General features: G+C 47.1%; 2 protein-coding genes across 2 annotated transcripts in view; both read left to right on the forward strand.

Moving 5' to 3' along the window:
- Positions 1-17,144, forward strand: part of CAPN5 (calpain 5) — a 51,682-nt gene extending 34,538 nt beyond the window's left edge. Inside the window, exons 4-13 of the mRNA XM_041715050.2 lie at positions 5,506-5,714; positions 6,137-6,329; positions 6,889-7,082; positions 7,707-7,784; positions 8,348-8,543; positions 9,635-9,757; positions 10,438-10,634; positions 11,095-11,216; positions 13,753-13,889; positions 14,212-17,144. Of these exons, the coding sequence (XP_041570984.2) occupies positions 5,506-5,714; positions 6,137-6,329; positions 6,889-7,082; positions 7,707-7,784; positions 8,348-8,543; positions 9,635-9,757; positions 10,438-10,634; positions 11,095-11,216; positions 13,753-13,889; positions 14,212-14,394 (1,632 nt within the window). The 3' untranslated portion in view covers positions 14,395-17,144. The remainder of the gene's footprint in view (positions 1-5,505; positions 5,715-6,136; positions 6,330-6,888; positions 7,083-7,706; positions 7,785-8,347; positions 8,544-9,634; positions 9,758-10,437; positions 10,635-11,094; positions 11,217-13,752; positions 13,890-14,211) is intronic.
- Positions 88-857, forward strand: OMP (olfactory marker protein). The gene has a single exon (XM_072926568.1). It carries the CDS (start codon positions 238-240, stop codon positions 715-717), a length of 480 nt encoding a protein of 159 aa, XP_072782669.1. The 5' UTR covers positions 88-237; the 3' UTR covers positions 718-857.
- Positions 17,145-17,350: the final 206 nt, after the last annotated feature.

Here is a 17,350-nt window from a genome sequence, read left to right on the forward strand (position 1 = left end):
CCTTCCCTATAGATTATCGTGCACAGCAGCACCAACAGTTCTGAATCTGCAAATGAGTCGGGAGGGCACTCAGGGGAAGCCCCAGAGATGTTTTGCGTCACTGGCCCAGGTTGCCTAGCGCTGCTGCGACTGTGGAGAAGGGACATCAGCTCCAGGGGCCTGTCTGATCTTTCCCCCTGCGCGTCCTGTTTGAGAGCCACACGCTGCTGAGCACGGAGCAGAGGAGCAGCCAAGGTGATGGCGGCTGAGGCAGGGATGCTTGAGCTGCCCTTCACCTGCGACGAGCAGCTCACCCGGCGCATGCGGCTGCGATTCCAGAGCCTGCAGCAAAGGAACATGAGGCCCCAGGATGGCGAGAGGCTGCTGCGTCCCAATGAGCACATCTACCGAGTGGATTTCATCCAGCAGCACCAGCTGCGCTTCCTCCGCTGGGACGTGCAGCTGGAGAGCCCTGGGAAGGTCACGGTGACTGGCACCTCCCAGCACTGGACTCCTGATCTCACCCACCTGATGAACCGGCAGCTGCTGGAGCCGGTGGGCATCTTCTGGAAGAAGCCAGGGGCTGAGGAGGTGCAGTGCAATGAGGCAGATGCCCAGGAGTTTGGGGAGCGGATAGCAGAACTAGCCCAGATCCGCAAGGTGATGTATTTCCTCCTTACTTTCACTGGCGGCCTCGAACCAGCTCAGCTGAAAGGCTCCATTGTTTTTAAAGCCTGATCCCCTCTTGTTCAGCTTTTCTCGCTCCAGCTATGCTTCTTTCAGTTCAGTTCTTTGGTCCATTTTTATATCTGTTTTTTTCTTCTTTTTTTCTTTTTAATGAGAGACAGCACCATGGTGAAGCAGAGAACAGCTCAGTGCTTCAGGAGCCCCTCAACCCTGTGAAATATTCCCCAAATGTGCTGCCCTCTGTCTAGATGATTAGAAGGGGACCATGAGCTTGCTGCTGCATTTGTCTGGAGTATAAGACTGTGTGCTTGTGAATTCATTAGGGATTCATGCAGGCTCTTACTGGCTTGAAAATATGAGGCTGCCCTAAATCCTCTCACTGCAGCAACTGCACACCAAAAACCCACTGGAAAAATAAGTAATTGTCATGCCAGAAACTAGCAGGGACCCCTGGAGAGAGCCTTGCTTTCCAGTTTCCATCCTAGCCATTAAAAAGGGAGAGCTTGTTTATGATGGAGTTCCTCTCCTTGCAAGATGCTGAGTGCTTGCAGGCTCTGGTGACTTGTGCTGCTGCTGTAGCTGCTTGGAGTCTCTGAAGACCAATTCCATGGAGAATCCACCTTGCTGTGAAGCTGAAGTACCTACACTTGGACTCGCTGTGTTCTGCAGATTGTAAACTCACTGGACTGATGGGGAGGTTGGACCAGCCTTTCCTGACCACTGCCATCATTTCTTACAGGGGGGAGGGTGGAATTTCTTGGTCCAAGATGGGCTGGAGTGTGTGTGCATGTGTGGGCAGAGCCAGCAGCTCAGAGCAGCCTAGGCCAGCAATGAGTCCTCTGCAGCTGAGCTAATTTGCGCTTTGTTCTGTCCTTAAAGCACCCATGAAAATATTTACTCTGAAGTGTCTCTGGAGAGCCATGAGGCTGCAGAGCACTTTGCAAGCCACAGAGCAGGAACCTGCTGCTTCTGTCCATGAAAAGCAGTGTCTTCTGCCCTCTAAAACACAGGGAAGGGTGTCTGGGTGACCACAGGAGCAGAGGGGAGTGACACATTTATAAGTATTGGAACAGGAGAGTGTTTTGTGCCGTTTGCCCCATGACTGCAGTAAACTACTAAGTTTGGATGTTTCCTTTTCCTCCACCAAAAAGTGGAGAGTACTTCAATGAGGTTCTGAGACACACTGATAGAAAAGTCCCTTGAAAGAGCTAAGTATTATTATAGTTGATCCTCTGCTCAGATTGCACTCAAATGTGTGTGAGTATTCCTCAAGGGGCAGCCTGTCATCTTCCCAAGGTGAGTAAGGAGAGAGCAGTGATGGGAAAGCCAGGCCAAGTGACTTTGTACATGTAGCCTGCAGACTTATGCAGACCAGCCCCAAAAAGAGTCCAACCTCTTCTCCAAAACCTCCAGAGGTGCAGACCCTATGCCTTCCCCAGCCCAAGAATAGTGTATGAAATGACATGCACAAGTTATGCCAGGCAGAGAAGAGAAAAAAAAGCAGATCAGCTACTGGCTGGAGAGATGGTGGAGCTTTGAGTCTTGCCCAAAACCAAGCCCAGCAACCACCAAATCCTACAGCTATGCCATGGCCATTGCTAGACAAGTTGATGTCTTTGTTTAGACCCCAAGAAATGCTGGACTTGGTGAGTAGAGAGAAAAGTGGATGCATCCCCGTTTGGCCAAACACACCTCTAGGGTCCTAGCAGACTTTGCCATAGGAAACCCCTCCTTGTACATCCCAGAGCAGAGTTCCTGACTACAAACTGCTTTAGACCAAAGAACAGGAACCACTGGCAACATCCAAAGTGGTTATTGCATGCTAAGTCTCACAATATGCCATTGCTACATTGCTAGGGCAGATTTCTTGCTGCAGGTATCTTGCTGGGTGTTGGTGTACCATAGTAAATAAAAGCCTAGACAATGGGTTCCCCTTAAGGACTGAGGCTGTTTGTGAATTCTTCATGCTCCTTTTGGGAGCTGCCCTAATCCTGCACACAATAAAGCACCAAATTTCAACTCAATACTACTGGTATTCTTGAGCCCCTTTTAACTTCCTGTCAAATGTAAGATGAACAATTACTTTCTTCTCTCTTGGTGTGAAAGGCTTCACGGAGTATTGAGTAGGTTTTTTGTGGTCAAGAGGGGATTGAGACTGGACATAGAAGGGGAAATGATTCTCAGGCAGATCCTTGTTTCCTTCAGAAGTGGGAAAGGGAGGTGCAGGTACAAGTGTGATCTCTCTGCTGCAGGGAAGATGAGCCTCTTTTTACCAGTCACTGAAACTATCCCTACACAGTTTCACCATCCCATAAAGATTTTGAGATACATCACCCTGTCCCATCTCACAGGGAAATTTCATTCCAGTTTGTACCACAGCTCAGCAGATTGGTACAGCTGGATGCCTTTCTCCTTATTCTGAATAGGCAAGTTCCCAGCAGAAGCCTTGGAGAACTTGACATGTACCAATTTCTCCTTCTAATCAGGGACATTTTTTTCCAGGGCCACAAGTGCCTTTTCTCTTAATTAGCCACTCTTAAGAAAATTGAAAAATAAATCAGCTTAAGGATGTGAACCTGGCATTTTTGAGCTCCCAATTTACCCATCTCTGAACTCTTTCACTGTAAATTTGTCACACTAAATGGTGTTACAGCTCCAGATTTTGTGAATCCCTAAGGAAAAAGCAGCACAGCTGGGAGAATGTGGTTTCCACTGCCCCAGTGTCAGGAACCAAGCTGGGGGCAGGACTAGTTGGGATCCTGGGATGGATGGTCCATGGCACACTCTCCAGCAGGGAACACCTGTGGAGATCAGACTCCTCTCATTTCCTCTCGTGTCAGTATAGAAAACGACCAGTCCTTGCTCCTGGACCCAGCTCTGGATGAAAGCTGACCATTTTTGCTGCCTTCAGTGGTGGAGGGTGCTCCCAGAGCTGTCCCAAGTGAAGAAATGAGGAGGATGGTGGGGACCTGTGTGTCCTGCCACAAGTGACAGGAGGAGCAAGTCTCAGACCCAGCCAGCTGGAAGCTGCCACTACCAGCCCTGGCTGACAAGCTGCCTCTGATCAATGCTGGGATCATTTCTAAGCCCACATTAATAGCCAGTTGATTATCACAATGGCCCTCTATGACAATTCATTAGGATGAGCTCCAGTCAGGAGGGAATCAATGGGCACTGATGGAAGACTGGCTGACATCTCCTGGCAGTCTCCAGAGAGAACTCTGGGACACCATTGTTAGCACTCCTATTAAACACCAAACCCTCCAAATGTGTCTCTTTTCATGGCTTTTTCTGCTCTGTTTCTATTGATCCAGATGAGTCAAGAGTGCCTGTGAGCTTGCAGGGCTGATGGCATCATTAATATTTCAGTGTAGGAGCAATAAGAGCCCTGGGCTAGATCATTGCTGGTAGCTAAGGAGTCAGGGGGCTTTTCAGAGGGAATTCTCTTTGCACAATTCCTGCTTTGTGACAGCAGACAAAAAAAAAAAAAAAAAAAGAAAAAAAACAACCAACCAAAAAAAAAAAAACCACCAAAAAAAAGCCAAAAAAAAAAGTTGGTTCGGCAGCTCTGTCATCAGGACAAGGAACACAGTAAAGATGGTTTCACCATGTCTTGTGACTTCTTAAAGAGGCTCTTTCCATGCAATGTAGTTGTGTCCTCTCCTATCCCACCCCAACATGCTCAGCTCTCCACAGGAAAGTGATTATTTGGTGTGTTGGAACATAGTAACATAATGCATGCTTTTTATCACTGAGCTCATGATCCTTTGGGAGCAGGTAAGTGAACTAGGGTGTGGACAGTCAAGTCAGTCACATTACTGCTGTCTAAGTCTATACTTGTCAGCATCAGCTACCATAGCTACACGTGGTATCACAGCCTGCCCTGGCCATGCAGTAAAACCACATTGGCTCCACCCTCAGCAAAAGCTAAACTGCAGTGTGGTAGTTCCTTGCTTTGGGCCTCTGCATCCTGGTTCCAAATGATGCAGATTCCCCTACATGTAGCATCTGGCTGGCTATGCTCATTTCTGTCCCAGCTGTTGGGTGAATTTTCCATCCAAAGCAGAGCTGGTAGTGCCTGCAGCCATGATGGGCTACAGACTTTGGCAGTTCCCCTTTGCTTGTGCCTGTCCTCCTGGCAATGACACCAAACCTGTGCCTCCTCTGACCCCTCAGCTGCACTAGGTCTTCTTTCAACTCAGGCCTTCTTTTCCCTCTTTCATCAAATCACCTCCCTGTGCTTGCCTGGGTGAGCAAGGTAGCTCTTGGCAAGAAAGAATTGAGACCTTGAGGGAATGGAGATCCTGCTTGTCCTACTTCTGCTTAACAGAGTAGGTTCACGTAGAGTATCTGCTGCCTGTTCATTTCCATCAGATAGATGAATACCACACTTGCTCTTGGGCCAGTCAAGTCACACCAGAATCAAGCAGGAGAATCAAAGAAGGTACCCTTTGTTAGTGGTACCCTACTGACACTAAAAAAAACAAAGGACATGGTCATAAAAATAACCATCCCTGGTTAAACAAAGAACTCATCTGCTCCAATAACCTGTCTACAGAAGTAGATGGCAGCAGATGTCCAGGGTAGGGTTATAAGAAAGAGGACAAAGGTATTTAACTCCGCCTTCAAGGGACAGTGAAGTCTATGCTATTCCAGTACATGTTAATCTAGTCTGCATTGGCAGAACCAGGTCCAAAATCTGGCCCCAGAAGACTGTGAGCAAGTCCACCCCCCTCGTATTCTTCCTTGTCTTTGATATTGTCTGCATTAATTCCAGGATGAGAGTCAATCCCAGGAAAAAAAGGAATAATTTGGGTATATGTGCCTCTCCTTCTGCAGGTCATCCCAGACTGGAAGGAGCAGGAGTGGAACCCTGAGAAACCCGAGAGCTACGTGGGGATCTTCCACTTCCAGTTCTGGCGTTTCGGTCAGTGGCTGGATGTGGTGATCGATGACCGCCTGCCCACACTCCACAATCAGCTCATCTACTGCCACTCCAACTCCAAGAATGAGTTCTGGTGTGCCTTGGTGGAGAAAGCTTATGCCAAGTAGGTACCCAGGCGGTTGTAGGATAAAGTGGGACTTGGGCACTCTGTTTTTCTTCTCTGTTCATTCACCAGCTAGTTTGCAGCAGTGGAAAAAACCTCTTTCCTGTGGAGAAGTAGTACATAACTCAAACAGACAAACACTAAGAAGAAAACCCCTTCTCTAGCCCTAATTTACCCTCAAAGCAAAATACCCTTCAGTGTTTCTTTAAATAACACCTAGAGATTTCAAGTTCCTTTTACCTTGGTCCTATGACAGCAAGATGCAGCAAGGAATGTGGGTCCTGTTTTTTCACCCTAGTTTGCTGTCCTCTCTCACTTGAAGTTCAACTGCAAATCTCCATTCTTGAGGTTGCCCCAGGAATCATCCCTGACCCCTTAAAATGTCAGGCCAGTGTTGTGCCATCCCTGTCACCCTCTTTCAGGTTGTCAGGCTGTTACGAAGCCCTGGATGGAGGCAACACAGCTGATGCCCTGGTGGATTTCACTGGTGGGGTCTCTGAACCTATCGACCTGACCGAAGGGGACTACATCACCGATGAAGCCAAGCGAAACCTCCTCTTTGAGCGCGTGCTGAAGGTGCACAACAGGGGAGGACTCATCAGCTGCTCCATCAAAGTAAGCAACATTACCAGTATGGTCACAGTGCCATGGGAATAGGTGTTTTAAGATGCAGTTGTCTTACACAGTCATAAACTTGTAAATTAGATCAGATAAACTGTGGCCAAGGGTTCAGATTTCTGGATGATGGCAAAAGGAGTGAATCCTGAATGTCAACCCTCTTTATTCCTTGTTGCTATGTCCAAGAGCCCACATTCATCCTAGCACCCTTTAAATGCTAGGAGGTGATCCACTCCAGAGAAAGACATTTTGGTGTCTGCATCTGGGCGTCTTTACAAATGCTGGTTGCCAGACCTCCCAGTATAACCGTTAGGATGAGCTTTGTCGGTTGCCAGTATGGGAGCTCAGAGACCTCATGAAGCAAATGCAGAAAAGGGGGGTTCCAGCACATAAAATGGCATCTGAGATGTGCCAGCTGGCTTTTTCCCTGACTATTGGTGCTCTTCTTTTTGGCTTAAAGACATCTGCAGGGAAATCTTGAGTTGCTTTCTTCCCCAGCCCCGGCAGAGGTGGTCATGTCCCCCTGGTCTGAGCACTGTCTGTATCCGCCTGCCAGGCCACATCAGCAGCTGACATGGAGGCTCGCCTGGCCTGCGGACTGGTGAAGGGCCACGCATACGCGGTGACAGACGTGCGGAAGGTCCGTCTGGGCCATGGCCTTCTGTCCTTCTTCAAGTCGGAGAAGCTGGACATGATCCGCATGCGCAACCCGTGGGGTGAGCGGGAGTGGAACGGCCCTTGGAGTGACACGTGAGTCGGGACGGACAGCTTGTTTCAGTGGGAAATTCTTCCCTGGGAAGGTAGTGAGGAACTGGCACAGATCCTCAGAGAAGCAGTGGATGCTCCATCCCTGGAAGTGTTCAAGGTGAAGCTGGATGGGGCTTTGAGTGACCTGGTCTAGCGGAAGGTTTCCCTACTCATAACTGGGGAATTAGAATAAGATCATATTTAAGGTCCTTTCCAACCAAAACCATTCTGTTATTCTATGATTCCATGTTCATAGGTCACCTTTGTGCTCCCAGTCTTATTCCATCAAAATGAACACAATTATGAATCAGCCTCTGCCACCACCAACTGCTGTGATGGCTGGGGATAAGATGAGGAACCAAGGGCTGGTGCAACCAAAGCCTTTGACCAGAGTAAATTTTGTTATCTTTATGGCTAGGGTTGTGATTGTACTGGCCAAATAAAACCTTGCCAGACTGGATTCAACTCCACCAGTCAGGTAGGAAGTTCCAAGCTGTGCTACACTTCCCCCATGTTTGGCAGGTGACTTAACCAGAGCAGCATAGGGACTGGCTTTATACAGTTCTTGTGCCTCAAATTCTTGTGTGTCCCTTACCTCTGAGTAATGATCCTGGTCTCTTCCCACAGCTCTGAGGAGTGGCAGAAAGTGAGTAAAAGTGAGAGAGAGAAGATGGGAATGACAGTAGAAGATGATGGAGAGTTCTGGTGAGTCCCTCCTGGGTTTGTCACCACAGGCCATGACCACAGCATCCTCCCACCCCATGGAGCATGTACATCTTCTCCATGCATACAGCTATCCAGAGAAAACAGTCTTCCAAGCTATAGGATCTCTAGTGAAGCTCCCTACTTGAGCCCATGGATGTTAGCTTTTGATGGCCATGACCCTGAAATTGCAAGGTGCTCTGCAATACTCGGGGGCCAAACCGTTTCACCAGGGTACTGAGAACCTGTCATAAATATGCTGAACTTCACAACCTCACCAGGGAATATTTCAGTACAACATTTACCTTTATGGGGAGAAAAAGCCACTGTGCTGCTTCTCCTACTCCAAAACGCAGAGATCTATTGTTTGAACTCAAGAAGTATTTACTGCAGGGATAGAGAAATGTATCTCCATGTCTTTTGGAGATATTTGATGAATGACTTTTGTTATTCATCAGCCATCAGAGACAACCCACAATCTCTAACAGGTGATCAAGAAAATCCCTGCAGTGTACCTTTCCAGGGAATGAAGCAACATAACCCAGTTCTGCCCTTTCCTGACTCAGGATGACCTTTGAAGATTTCTGTAAATACTTCACGGACATCATCAAGTGCCGTCTGATCAACACCTCATACCTAAGCATCCACAAGACCTGGGAGGAGGCAGTGCTACACGGGGCATGGACCAGAAGCAGTGACCCCTTGAAAAACCGCTCTGGGGGCTGCATCAACCACAAGGACACTTTTCTGCAGAACCCCCAAGTGAGTCATGGGGCAGAGGGCCTTCTGGAACCTTCACTTGTGCTTCCAAGTGTTTAACTCTCCTACAGGGACCTAGAAGGCCAAAACGCTACTAGGCCTTTAATAGATTATTTGTGCTTATGGCAATTCTCTGGCACAGCATGACCAGCATTGAGGCCAACTCTATTAACATTATCCCTCTTATCAAGGAGACTGCATCCAAGTGCTTAGTGTAGAGGATCTTGGCACGAGGGAAAAAAAAAAAGCAAACTGTGCCACAGGGTAGTAATGTTGGCTGGTTCCAGTCAAACAGGACCAGGAGTAATTTCCAACAATCTGGACATTGGAATGACCAAATTCCAGTTTTTGAGCCTGAACTTTGATGCTGTTAAATTTACCAGGACAGATGTAGCCCATTAGAGCCATTTCCTTCTAGCTTCAAGTTCATCTCCTGGAACAAACTTTTCTGGAGAAAAGGAGGCTCAAGGCGACCTAATGGCTCCCTACAACTACCTGAAAGGAGAGCATATCCAGATGGGATTTGGTCTCTTCTCCCAGGTAACAAGTGGTAGGACAAGAGAAAACAGCCTCAAGTTGTGCCAGGGGAGCTTTAGATTGAATATTAGGGAAAACTTCTTTACTGGAAGGGTGAAGACATTAGGAGAGGCTGCCCAGAGCAGCAGTACAGTTACCATTTCTGGAAGCATTCAAAGGCATGTGGATGTGGCACTTGGGGACATGGTTTAGCGGTGGACTTGACAGTGCTAGGTTAAGGGTTGGACTAGATGATTTTAGAGGTCTTCTCCAACATAAATTATTCTATACTTGTCCTCTCTGAAATTGGATTCTCATGATCACGAGCCAGGTCCTTTTCAGTTTTTCATCTAACAAGCAGTTGAAGGGTGGTCTGGTCCATTGCAGGAGTTGTCATTAAGGATGTGGGAGAGTTGTTTCCAGCTTCCAGCTCTGTATTAGCCTTTTGAAGCCAGGCTGTCCCTGCATGGAGGTGGACTGGGAGAAGCTGATGTTAGATCTGTTAAATCCATCCCCACCCGTGCCCAGGGAGCCTGTATTAATAAATATTTCCCTTACCTTCCTCTCTTTGCTTCTAGTATGTGTTTGATGTGAAGAAGGCAGAAGATGAAGTGCTGATCTCCATCCAGCAGAAGCCCAAAAGGACCAGTCGCAAAGAGGGCAAAGGAGAGAACTTGGCCATAGGCTTTGATATCCATAAGGTAGGCTGGGGTTCCTGCATGCTGGCCTGAGTGCCACTGTAAATTTGTTGGTTGTGGAGTGGTACACCAGCCCTGCATGACCAGATCATTCATTTAAGCATTATCAGGGTGCTTCTGGGGTGCCATCAGCACAGCCTGCCCACCTCTAGAGAGGAAGAGGGATATCAAAGGGGACAGCATGGACAACAGATTGACCAGAAAAGCTGTGGATGCCCCATCCTTGGAAATGTTCAAAGCCAGGCTGGATGTGGCTTTGAGTAACCTGTTCTAGTGGGAGGTGTCCTTGCCCATGACAGGGGATTGAAACCAGATGATCTTGAAGGTCTTTTCCAACCAGAACCATTCTATGATTCTGTGCAGTTCTTGCTAAAAGGAACAATTAAGTCTTTTCTCTCCAAATGTTGAAATCTCTTAGACTAATCCTTATGTGTTGTTTGCTGGATCCGCAATGTTAAGCTGGGATGCAAGAGATGACTCCCTGAGTAAAAAGAATTGGGAAAACCACATCCACACTTGTTTCCCACCTAGCACTGTTGGGGCCCTTTTTCCTGGTTCTCCTATCTCCAGGTCTCCTGGCACTGTAGACTCAGTCTTTGCAATCTTTTCCCCCCCATGTTGGATATCAGTACCTTTTCAGCCAGTGTCAATCTACTGACCATCCTCCTGTGGTCTCTGCCCAGGTGGAGTTGAACAGGAACTACCGAATGCACACCCTGCAGCAGAAGGTGGCCAGCTCCATCTACATCAACTCCCGCAGTGTCTTCCTGAGGACAGACCTGAAGGAAGGCCGCTACGTCATCATCCCCACCACTTTTGACCCTGGTCATGAAGGCGAGTTCCTTCTCAGGATTTTCACAGACGTGCCTTCAGATTGCCGGTAAGGAGCACGAGCAGGGATGGGGAGGAATTGGCTCTTTGGAGACAGCCCTGTGCTTTTGATTTGTGGTTTTCCTGAATGGTCATAGCCTTGCCTGCAGCTGCTCTTTGGCTTTCTGTTGAGGGTGGTCAAGAGACAGGACATCTTTACAGGTATCCCCACAGACATGCAGAGAAGCTCCCATATGGGAAAGCACCCCAAACCCAGGTTGAGGAGATTGGAGTGGGGAACAGAGTGGGACAGTGGAGTGAGGAGATTGGAATGGGGAACAGTGACAGCGGGCAGTGCGTAGTCACAAGATCACAGAATATTCTGAGCTGGAAGGGACCCACAAGGTTCATCCAAAGATCATTGAGTCCAACACTTAAATTAATGGCCTGTACAGTCCATCATAATGCCAGAGCAAATGCTTTGGGATAAAACTGGGCACCTCTCAAAGGCCACATGCTTTTCCTTGCAGAGAGCTGACACTGGATGAGCCACCACACACCTGCTGGAGTGGGATGTGTGGCTACCCACAAGTAGTATCCCAGATCCATGTCCTTGCTGCAGCTGGGCTCAAGAATGAGGACTCCCAAGGAGGTACTGGTCTTTCCCTGCCTGTTGTCTGGCCCCAGAGGAGTTGGGAGGTGATTTTTGAAGTGGGACATTGCAGGAATTTATATCCTCAGATATTTTTTTGCAGTGGACATGATCTGGGAACTGTTACATTTAGGCTATTACCTGGGTCCCTCCCAAAACTTCCCCAAAGCCCTTGGCAGAGGTCCTGTAACAACCCAAGCTTCCTCCCGAGTATGAGCAGCTGTAAAAGTCAGGAATTGTATTTAAATGCTTCTTAGTAAGAAGGACAGGGAAAGAGCCTGATGTGTTGGTATTCATCACTGAGGGCTGGATAAATGTCTTAGCAGAGGGTATGCCAAATTTAGCTGACTTTGGGATGGTGTGGATTTAGATCAATTCTGACATCCGTCACTTTTCCTGCATGGAAGATGGCAGCAGGACCATACCTCCCCGTGTCCTGCAGCCACACAGAGGCGCATGGCAAGAGCCCCATGTTCTGTCTACCTCTGGACCAGGAAACCCAGTGGTAGTGATGGCTTGTACTAGGAGATTGCTAAGGGATGAAACAGCTAGAGGCTACAATTAGAGAAGCAAATACCTTTCCACCATGGAAATAGACCAGAGCTAGCCTTTCTCCCCCATTTCCTGAGTCAAGGATATGTGGTAATTGTGGCAAGACTTAGCCAAACATTTTCAAGCTGAAATTAAAATATAAAAATTGAAAAATTAAAAACTCTAAATAAAACCCAATTAAAATTATACTTTTTCTTTTTACCCAATAATTATTATCAGGGCTGCTTATCACTATATCCCTTAAAGTATCTTTTCTAAGCAAAGACTAGTCAAGTATGCTTATTTATCACATGCCACAAAGGGAGTCCTTATACCCTATCTGATGTCTGGGGAGGGAATTTAACCCTAGGCAGGTGTTTTTTTCTTGTGTTATTCACAACAGGTCAGTGCACCTGTAGCAATGAAGGGAAATCTGTAACCAAAGGTCTCTGAAGTGTTCACAGAAACAAGAAAATTTAACTTTCCTTCAGACAAGAACACATGTGGATTCTGGACTCATAAAACATCTTTTCCACAAAAACCCCTTGGGAATTGCTTTCTTCCAGCTGTTTTCCAGCTGTTCAGCTCCCACCACCAACAGTGTGTTTGGTGTTTTCCAGTGCAGTTACGTCTCTCACGCATCCCAGGCCAGGTCTTATGCACTACTTTGGAAATAGTGATTTACAAATAGGAATTTGGCTCTGGCTGATGGAATCTGAGTATTTAATGGGACATCCCAAAAGACAAGGTGTGAACAAAGAAAAACAGCTATGAAGTCCAGCAACTGTGTCTCACCAAGGGAGCCAAGTCCTTACAAACAGAAAGCTAGCAAAGAGTTGGTCTGGCAATCAAAATCCCTGTCCCTCAGAAGGGGCTTGTTCATTCCTCCTTATTTCCACATTTCCCTTGGACAAGAAAACTCATCCAACTGGTCTGTTTCCATCACAGCCACTAAAGTTCGTGGGAATAAAATGCATTCTGGCAGTTAAATTTCCATAGCAATAGCTCTTTCTCTACTGAAATTCCCAAAACAAGCACTTGTTTGGCAAGATGAAAGTATTCACTAGGACTCCTTCCTTCTCCTGGAAGCTCAGGTCCCCTCCATCTGTGGGCTGGTAATATATGAACTTGGTAACTTTATCCTCCATCTGGTATTTCCTTGTGTGAGCCTCTTTCTCTTCTCCATGGTTTTATTTCTGCCTGCCTCTAGGAGAGCAAATGCTGAAAGGAGATTTGAGTAGGATGATGTCCTCCATGGAACATTTACTGCAATGGTGAGAAGAGTTTGGGGTGATAAAGGAGTGTTCCTGTAGAATATGGAGACAAGAGAGCCAGCCCTTTCATAGATTCATAGAATTGTTTCAGTTGGAAAAGCCTTCTAAGATCATCAATTCCAACCCTTAACTCAGCACTGCCAAGCCCACCACTAAATCATGTTCCCAAGTGCCACATCTACACATCTTTTTATTTCCTCCAGGGATGGTGGCTGTACCACTGCTGTGGGCAGTCTGTTCCAGTGCTTGATGACCCTTTTGATGAATTAGTTTTTCCTAATATCCAATCTAAACCTCCCATGGTGCAATTTGAGGCCCTTTCTTCTTGTCCTGTTGCTTGTTTCCAGGGAGAAGAGACTAACCCTTACCTCCTTACATCCTCCATTCTGAGGGTTGTAGAGAGTAGTAAGGTCCCCCCAAGCCTCCTTTTCTCCAGGCTGAGCCTCCCCAGCTCCTTCAGCTGCTCCTTACCAGACTCATGCTCCATCCAGACCCTTCCCCAGCTTCATAGCAGCTCATTAACACCAGAAACAATGTCACCTAGTAGAATTAAACCTGAGCCAAACAGCTGAGCTCCACGGACATCATCTGGGGTGTAACAAACCCTTTGGCAGATATCCATCTCCCCTGGTGGGATATGGAGGAAAAGTACTGCATGACAGTCTTGGAAAAGGACTCTTAAGGAATTGCAGAAGCTACAAAAAAGAAAAAATTCTCTTTTCTCTCCTCAGGAGCTGATCCTTATGTGATCATCAAGTGTGAAGGGCAGAAGGTTCGCTCTCCAGTGAAGAAGAACACGGTATCACCAGAATTCGATGTGAAAGGGCTCTTCTACCGCAAGAAGCCAGGACAACCCATCATTGTTCAGGTACCTGGCAGGCAACAGTGGGCTGAGGGATGGAGACCCTCTCTCACTTGGACCCCCCTCCCTCTCCTCACACTGTCCACAGCAGATCTGTTCCCCAGGCTGAGCATCATTAGTTAATGCAGCTCAACCTCTCACCACCACAGTGACATCTGGTAAATGTCACTGTGTCCTTCACCCCTCTCACTACCAGAGTTACACCCCACACCTCACCACCTCCCTGGCTTCAGCTCAGGGCGTGTCCCCAGTAACCCCTTCTCTCCAGTACGTGAAGGCTGGCTGCATCCCTGAAGGAGCTGCCCTCATCCCTGTTTTGTTTCCACAGATCTGGAACCACAACTTGATAAGTGATGAGTTCTTGGGCCAAGTGGCGCTCACAGGGGATCCCAGCGACCGGCAGTCGATGCACACGCTGCACCTCCAGGACAAGGGGAACAGAAGGTCAAATGATCTCCCTGGAACCATTGCTGTGATGCTGCTCAGCAGTAACATCCTCACTAATGTCTGAGTACTCAAGGGTGACTCTTCTGGTGCCACATATGTGAATATAAACATGCACACATACATATACATATATATACAGAGAGAAACACAGAGCCTACCTTTCATCTGCAAAGTGTATATGAACCATGCATGCATTCCACTCCAAGGAGCCAGTCTTGTGTTTTCAATGTTAAAAAAATGGTGCCTTTTTTGGGGAACCGCAATGATCCTTCTGCTCTGCAGCCCCCCTGCCCTCTGGCTGCCACGTGCGCTGTGGGACCGCTGTGAGCACTCTGTGTGTCCTGACAGCCAGAGCACGATGCCCTGGGGCTGTTTGTTTACACAGGCTGGCACACACACGTGCCACCACGCACACGTGTGGCCACCACGGTTCCACCAGCTGCTTCAGTGCATCTTCAGTGTGTCTGCTTGGGTTAAGAGTAGTGTGCATGGAGTTGTCTCCCCTGAAATTGCCATGTAATCACTTATCTGTGGAGGCACCACAGCAAAGGAGAAGTGGACAAACAGATCGCGGCCTGTTCGATGATTTTTGGGTATGGGTTTACATACAGCGACTGCAAGGAAAATGCACCAAGGCAGCCCAAATCCACAGGGGCAACAAGACCAAAGGCTCCATCATTTTGGGGACAAGTTGTCTCCACCCAAGTCTTGTTCAGCCCCACACAACTCTGAAGTATAGAAAGATGTCAACAGCTGTGGTGGGATAACTGTTCTCTGGGCCAAGTTTCTGGTTCAGTCTGGACCCAGCTCCTGTGGGTGTCTCCTGTACTCCCATGGTGTCTGCTGTCTCTGCGTCTCCATGTCCTCCCCATCTCAAGAGCTCACCCCAGGAGCTGGGGTGGGTTGTCTGCTGGGGCAGTTCAGTGTTTAGGCAAGAGAAGACTCGTTCCTCTGAAGGCCAAAGTGTCAAGTTCAAGAGATGGAGAGCTTTGATCCATGGGCTCCATCTGTACTGCTGCCTACAGTGCATCATTTCTCAGTGCCTCGCTTTCTCAAATTCTTTTTAAAAATAGTGGGATTTTAGCTTGTACTAGAGGAGCACTACTCCCAGTGCAGCCTGAAAATGCTGGGAATATTTAATTCGTACCAGTGTCCATCTCTCACCTTTAATTTCCAGTCTCCTATTGTGGAGGATGAGTTGCACAGTCCTAGAGCCAGTGTCACGAGCACAACCCAAATGCATCCATGGGGATGTATCTGGGGCTGTGGTCTGCTCCTGATTTCCATGAAAACTGTGTTAATCTTCCTTGTTCCACTGGGTGGCAGAATCTGGCTTCTTATAAACCATCCCAGATAAACCAAACAACAACTCATTGTCTGACCTTTCAGCAGCTGACTAGGACAAGTTTCAAACCATTTTTTTTTCCCTCCTGTTGTTTGGGGGTTTTATTCATGTGCCTTTAAAGTGGTGCAAGTTAAGGGATTTTTCAGTCACATTTTCTAAGCAAATATTTTGCAGTCACCTGCATGGAAGTGGAAATTAATACATAAGATAAAATCTTTGAATCTTCCTAAATTTTGACCTAGGCAGAGTCCTTTTCCTGCAACAAAAGTGAACAGGAAAGCCTTTTTCTATAGCAAAGGGTTTCTGCTTGTCTTACTAAATACTCATGTTTGTCCTGCAAGTCTGTTTGGGCTTTTTTAAAAGTCCCTAAAGGTCTGCTAGGTCTGAAACATGGTGAAGTGTTCTCCAAAGTACCTGCTAGCTCAGTTCTTGATGTAACCAGAAGTAGACAGTGCAACTGCATTGATTTTTGCGGGCTGCTTTTCCCCTTTCCTCATCTTCGCAGTCCTGCAGTTAAGAGTTTGCTTTTTTACCAAATTTACTTATGTTCTTAGGTCTTGTTTTTCAGGACTTAAAGGCAAGCAGTGATCCCCATGGTGCTCTTTAGAGAGCTCAATCACTCCTGGCTTGCACTGAGCACCCTCCAACTCCAGGTGCCACCACTGGGACCAAGTTTGGTTCAGTGTCTTGCAGAATTTACTTAAATGCTCCTAGTTAGGTAAAGCAACTTTTTGATCCCATGGTCACAGCAAATCCTTGAATTTAGGAAGACCAATTCAGAGATGCTTTGATTTTATCTTGGTTTTGTTTATGAGATTCATCACAGAAAATAAATGGAAGCAGGATTGTATGGTTAGAAGGTGATTTGAGTCTTAGGTGAAGATCTCACAGGCTTATGTTCAGAGTGATATGTGAGAGGGATGCCCAAAGATACCTCACCTGGCAGGGGTATGAGCTATTTAGCATTGCAGGAACATGACAGGAGCTTTGCACCATCATCAGCAGATGGAGGTGTCCAGCCTGACTGCATTAGCCTTGTTTTCTCAGGAAATCAGGCTATGGATAGCCTCAGCAAAGGAGAGCTGTTTGTCCAGGAGTGGCCTGCCATGTGCCAAATGGCACCATGATCCCCAAGGAGCAGTGCCAAAGCTCACCAAGGAGTTGTGGTGCCCTGGGACCCATGGGCAACCTCCTTCCTCCCTACAGAGAATCAAGCCATAAAGAGAGGAAAGGCAGCTTTTTAATAGCTTCTTTAAAAATCACTCTATATCAGGACCAAATTGTCTTAATGTAAGTAATATTTGTCCTTTTTTTAATGAAAAAAAAAGTTTTGGAGAAGTTAAAGCAGAAGCCTTCTTCCCCTACATTTCCAATGGAAGAACAAAAATTACCTTTCTTACTCTTCTTTTTCTCTTATTTGTAGAGCAGATGAGGGAGGGGAAATATTAAAATGCCATTCCTATTGTTGATGCCTTTTCTCTTTGAATGAAGTAAACAGAAATATTCAGGGGGTTTGGAGGTTTTTTTTGATTTTTTTTTTCTTTTTTTTTGAGAAGAGGGCAGATCTGAAAAAACACTTTCCAGTCCCTCATGAGTGGGATAGGACACATGTCTGATTTATTTCACATTTCTTTTGTTAATCATTTCAATGGTTGCAAGCAGCCTGGCATTAGAC

The sequence above is a fragment of the Taeniopygia guttata genome, chromosome 1 (genome assembly GCF_048771995.1).
Source record: "Taeniopygia guttata chromosome 1, bTaeGut7.mat, whole genome shotgun sequence".
Classification (NCBI taxonomy): domain Eukaryota; kingdom Metazoa; phylum Chordata; class Aves; order Passeriformes; family Estrildidae; genus Taeniopygia; species Taeniopygia guttata.

Bases quoted from the DNA above. Each gene is read 5' to 3' on its own strand.
- OMP (XM_072926568.1), top strand. From the start codon at position 238: ATGGCGGCTGAGGCAGGGATGCTTGAGCTGCCCTTCACCTGCGACGAG.